General features: G+C 42.9%; 1 protein-coding gene across 1 annotated transcript; it reads left to right on the top strand.

Moving 5' to 3' along the window:
* Nucleotides 1-4,406: 4,406 nt before the first annotated feature.
* Nucleotides 4,407-5,459, top strand: LOC308358464 (C-C chemokine receptor type 3; the record flags this gene model as incomplete). The annotated part of the gene is made up of 1 exon (XM_080828641.1): nt 4,407-5,459. The coding sequence occupies one exon, from the start codon at nt 4,407-4,409 to the stop codon at nt 5,457-5,459; it is 1,053 nt and encodes a 350-aa protein (XP_080684767.1).
* Between the last annotated feature and the right edge of the window lie 387 nt (nt 5,460-5,846).

Here is a 5,846-nt window from a genome sequence, read left to right as displayed (position 1 = left end):
TTTTTTTTAAGAGAGGGGAAAAGTGGGGCAGGGGGAGAGGAAGAGAGAGAATCTTAAGCAGGCTCCACACCCAGCGTGGAGTTCAACACCAGTTTCAATCTCAGGATCCTCAAATCATGACCTGAGCTGAAACCAAGAGTCTGACGCTTAAGTTGAATGGACTGAGCCACCCAGGTGCCCCTTCAAAACTAGTTGTTTTTTTGTTTGTTTGTGTGTTTTTAAGATTTTATATATTTGAGAGAGAGAGAGAGAAGAGAGCAGGAGTGGCAAGGAGAGGTGGATGGAGGGAGAAGCAGACTCCCCCTGAGCAGAGAGCCTGATGCAGGGCTCTATCCCAGGACCTTTAGATCATGACCTGAGCTGAAGGCAGATGCTTAACTGACTGAACCATCCAGGCGCCCCTCTAAAACTAGTTGTATTAATGACTACATAATAATCTGTTGCAGTAAGTGGACTACGATTTATCCAAAGTCTCCTTCACTGTCAAACATTTAAACTCTTTCCATTTCTTTATTTCTCTCCATCATGAAAATGAGGCCACAAAGAACATCCTGGTTTGGTTTGGGGGACTTCTTCCCCTTAGGATAAATTCCTCAGAGTAGAACCCTGGGTCAAAGCCATGTCTATCTCGTTGGTTCTTGTTCTGTGCAAGACTTCCTAAACTTACTGAACTCAGTTATGTTGTATCCAGAATGCATAATTGCTCCACGCTCACTCCAATCTCACCAGCACTGGCGGGCATCATTTACTTTTTTTTTTTTTTTTGGATGATTAAAATGACATTCCAAACTTCAATCTATTTTCTAAAGAAGCTTCTCGAGGGGCGGCTGGGTGGCTCAGTCAGTTAAGGGTCAGACTCTGGGTTTCGGCTCAGGTCATGATCTCTGGGTCACAGGATCAAACCCTGTGTTGGGCACCCTGCTCCACAGGGAGTTTGCTTCTCTCTCTCTCCCTCTGCCCCTTCTCCCTGCTCATTCTCTCTCACAAATAAATAAATAAAATCTTTTTTTTTTTTTTTTAAAGAAGCATCTCTAATGCTAGATGTTCGTTTTCAATTCCACTTTTCAACAGTCATTAAACTTTTAAATTGGTGAATGTAAAACTCTGCTTGTTTCCATGAAGGGTATACATTACATTTTACACAGTAAAAATTAAAGATTGGGGGGAGGGGGAGGGGACAGGGAGGAGGGCTCCTCTCCTGACTCCAGGAATTGTGAGAGAAGAGTCAAATGTCACAGAAGGAAGCAGTCATGCTTATGGTTCCTATCTTTCCCATCCAGGTTTTGACCAGGATGGTCAAAGGGGTATGGTTGAGGGGTATGAAAGCCTGTTTGATAAATTGAGGGGGACCCTCTGAGAGGATGTCTCTCTGCAAGTCACTTCTTTACCCTCATGGGTGGCCAGCATGGTTAACTGGTAGTCAGGCAGAAAAATAATTTAGTTTGTACCCTTGAGTGTCCCTTAGTTTGTACCTGGTGAGAATGTGGAGTCAAGGAGCAGGATGTCTGTCTAGGTTCCTGCCAATTCAGAAGATTCTCAGCCTGGGCCAGCAGGCTAATGATGTGGCAGGAACAGAAACAGTCCTCCATTCCAGCTAGAGCCAGAGAGGTCGCTATGCCCAGGCACGATGGAGAATGAATGGATCATGAGGCCATTAGCTACAAAGCAGCAGATGCCAGCCAAAATTTCGGGGTTGGTATGGGGTTGTCCTTCCTCAGCAGACACCAGCCGCATAAACAGGACCAACAGGAGACCAAGGCACCCTCTTCCCCCTCTGCCCGTGCTTGCCCTTCCCCCATATCTCCCCTGCCATCTTAGAATGGACTAATGAGAAAAGATCAGAAACCCAAATAAATAAGTTGGCAACGTAAAGAGGATGAGAAAAACCATAATCACCCTTCAAATGAATGGTTCAAGCTAAGTTTACACCCCTTTGGACTAAACTCTGTGAATCCTCTTTCCAACTTCCCAGTGGAAAGTTGGTAAGATCCAAATTGTTTTGGAGACTAAAGAAATTTCATTGCATGCACAGCTGGGTTGTCCTGTGAGTGATTTTAGTGAACCAGCTAAAGTCGTATGTATTCATTTTCTGGGTAAAACGTGTATCCATGTATGCATATCTCCATAGAGAAATGTTACGAGTAGTAGACTGCATGGGGGAATTTGGGGTGGTTTTTACTTTTATGTTTTTTGCCTCTTTATTATTGGTGCTATCTGTCTGCTTACTCTTGTTGTACCATATTTCCAAAATGCAAAAAAAAAAAAAAAAAAGATTTTTAAGAGCTTACTTCAAACCTCTTAACTATTTCACACTGAAATAATCATTTTTATTTGGACTAAAAACCATTTCAGTTTTCATATCACTGAACCCACGTAACTAGTAGTCAAGGACTTGGCTTCTGATGCCAGAGAACCTGCATGTTTCCCTGTTCATTGCACTCTAGAGCCCCCAAAAAGATTCTGTAATTTTCTCGTGGTCATGTTGAAAGTGACACATGAATTCAAGACATGATCATCAAGTTAAACAAAACCTTAGTGAATTTTTTTTTTTTTACTTTGACTTGTTTTTAGATCTGTCTCAGAGAAAAGGAAAGATAATAGAAATAAGTGGAGAGTATTATACTTTTGCTCTCTAGAGCAAGCAGTTCTGTTCTTTCTTTCTTTCTTTTTTTTTCTTTAGTGACTAAAGTTTAGAGAGGGACACTCTCTGTGATTGTAACTATGTAACAGACAAAATAATGGGTGTCTTTTTTTTCTCAGCAACTGTGGATTATACCATTAGTAATAAGCATGCTGATAAGATCATAGAAATCAGTTGTTTTCAATCCTGTCTTCCACCACAAAAGCCTGGATGTGTTACTGATCCGTGGGATGTATTAGGACGGAGCCATTGAAATAGATCGGGTTCTATCCAAGAGACCTGACTTCCTTACTAATTTTATATGAAATGGCTTCCCGTTGCTTTTCTTTCAGTCCCACTTCCTACCAGTTTTATAGTTTGTTTTTTTTTTAATCTTATTTGATCCTGAACATAACTTCAAGTGGTATCAAGATCTGCATTTTGGGGATGAGTAAATGAGGCTCAAAGTTAAGTTCTCATCCAAGTCCTACCGCTGGTGAGAGGAATGGCTGGGAACAGCTCCCGCCTCTGTCCATTCTCACTTTGGCTACACAGGACCCTGACAAGTGCTGACCATGTGGGGGTGGAGGTGGTCCCAGTATTTTATTAAGAAGCAAAAATAGTGCCTTGCCTTTGGCTCCAATTATTGCATTTCTAACACTTACCTTGAGAAATGCCCTCTGACAGATATTCATGTCCTCACACTTGTCTCTTCCTCAGAGGAAGTCAGTAGAACGTCTTCCAAGGAAACAGTGCAGGGACTCACTGCCCTCTGCAGAACACCTTCTTCTCCAGTAAAGTCTCTAATCTTAAGAAAGGCAGCCACTGGACCTAGGGATCCCAGTCTAAAAATTATCGAATCCGCTAAGAAATTCCATTGTCCTATCCCTCCCACTCAGTCCCTTTATGAAGGAGGAACTCCAAGGTGTTAGCTGTTGGCACAGGACTGGCTTATCTCAGCATCATCAGGAGCAGGTAAAGGGCAGGAGCCTAGGTTACTGGTGCTTAGAACTGTAATTGTCACACTAGTTAATAATAATTACAATGATGAAGTCTTCAGAAGTTGAACTTAAAAACCACTGCACTAGAATCTAGTAAGAAAAGACTTGTTCATAGATACTGAAGACCTAGCCTGAACTTGTATATTTACTTGTTAGAGGATTTGGGGTAAATTATTAAATTTCTTGAAGGTTCAATTTCCCCATCAGCTATGATGAACAGTGCCTTGTTAAGGGGCCACACGGAGGGGAAGTTATTTGTAATAATAACAATCACTATTATTATTATTAGCATTTAGTCTTTAAATAGGGAAGATGCTTTTGAAAGTCATATATAAACTATGAAACATAAAACCCAAAATGCCTGAAAAGATACAGCAATAATAACCAGTATAATAATATTGCTCTCATTCCCCAGCCTGCTTTTTTCTGGCTCTGTATTTCCTCCCTCCAATGCTTGCAGAAGTCAGCATACTCATTCTTCACCACCATCCATCACATTTCTTTTTCTTTTCCCATATGAATTGCGCTGACTTTTAAAACTTCACATCTTTCGTTCCTGACACCTCACTCCCCCCACTCTCCAACATACCTTTGAAATACGTGCTGAAGAAACTTTAAATGTCTAGGCTGTTTAATCGCATGTAATTTGGTGGGCAAATGGGTACCTCAGTGGGTGTGGCTCACTAAGGGTTATCGTGCCTAATTGTGCGGTTGGTGTTCATTGTTGTTGATCTGTGTATCACAGGAACAAAATAATGGAGACCCTCACGGCCGTGATGAAGAGCATGGATGAGTCTGTTGAGACCACAGTGTTCGACTATGAGGATTCAGGGCCATGTGAAAAAGTCAACATCAGGGAGCTGGGAGCCCAGTTCTTGCCCCCGCTGTACTCCCTGGTGTTCATGGTTGGTCTGCTGGGCAATGTGGTGGTGGTGGTCATCCTCACAAAATATAAGAGGCTCCGGATTATGACCAACATCTTCCTGCTCAATTTGGCCATTTCTGACTTGCTCTTTCTAGTCTCTCTGGTATTCTGGATTCACTATGTTATGTGGAATAAGTGGGTTTTTGGTCCCTTCATGTGTAAACTCCTCTCTGGGCTTTATTACATGGGCTTATATAGTGAGATCTTTTTCATCATCCTGCTGACCATAGACCGGTACCTGGCCATCGTCCACGCCGTGTTCGCCCTACGAGCCCGGACTGTCACTTTCGGTGTCATCACAAGTATTCTAACCTGGGGCCTGGCAGGGCTGGCAACCATCCCTGAATTTATCTTCCATGAGTCCCAAAAGGAGGACTCCCAACATGTCTGCTTGCCTCTTTACCCAAAAAACCAAGAAGACAGATGGAAGCGTTTCCATGCCCTGAGAATGAATATCTTGGGTCTTGCTCTGCCTCTGCTCATCATGATTGTCTGCTACTCTGGAATTATTAAAACACTGCTGAGATGCCCCAGTAAGAAAAAGTATAAGGCCATCCGGCTCATTTTTGTCATCATGGTGGTCTTTTTCATTTTCTGGACACCCTACAACCTGGTCCTCCTCCTCTCTGCTTTTCAAACGATCTTCTTTGAGACAAACTGTGAGCAGAGCAAACAGCTGGACGTGGCCATGCAGGTGACGGAGGTGATCGCCTACACGCACTGCTGCGTCAATCCCATCATCTATGCCTTCGTCGGGGAGAGGTTCCAGAAGCATCTCTGCCACTTCTTCCGCAGGCACGTGGTCACCTACCTGGGAAAATACATCCCGTTCCTTCCCAGCGAGAAGTCAGACAGAGCCAGCTTCTCTGTATCCCCATCAACAGGGGAGCAGGAACTCTCATTTGTATTTTAAGACAGATGCGGAAAATGACCTAATGTGACGGCCCAAGGAGCAGAAGCATTATGTCGATCACATTGACCTCAACGCTGGCCCTTAAACTTCCAGCACAATGCTGAAACTCTTAAAGACATTAAAATATATACACAATGGGATCAGTATATATGCGTGGCCCAGGCATTACCGGGGTTGCTGGCTAGTCCGTTCAGTTACTGTCTACCAGAAAAGGTAGAGCTTTGCTTGGTTCTCTGAAGAGTTATATACATTGTAATGCCCCCGAGTGTTAGAGAGTTACAACACACAGCTACCTACAGGAATCCTTTAAAGTTTAAACCTTAACTTCAGCCAGCTATTGCATAAATGAAACATATTTCACAAAATACAATATATCAATCACAATCC

The sequence above is a fragment of the Martes martes genome (assembly GCF_963455335.1).
Source record: "Martes martes genome assembly, chromosome: 1".
Lineage (NCBI taxonomy): Eukaryota > Metazoa > Chordata > Mammalia > Carnivora > Mustelidae > Martes > Martes martes.
The sequence above is the reverse complement of the archived record's forward strand: the minus strand, read 5'-3'. Positions and strand labels throughout refer to the sequence as shown.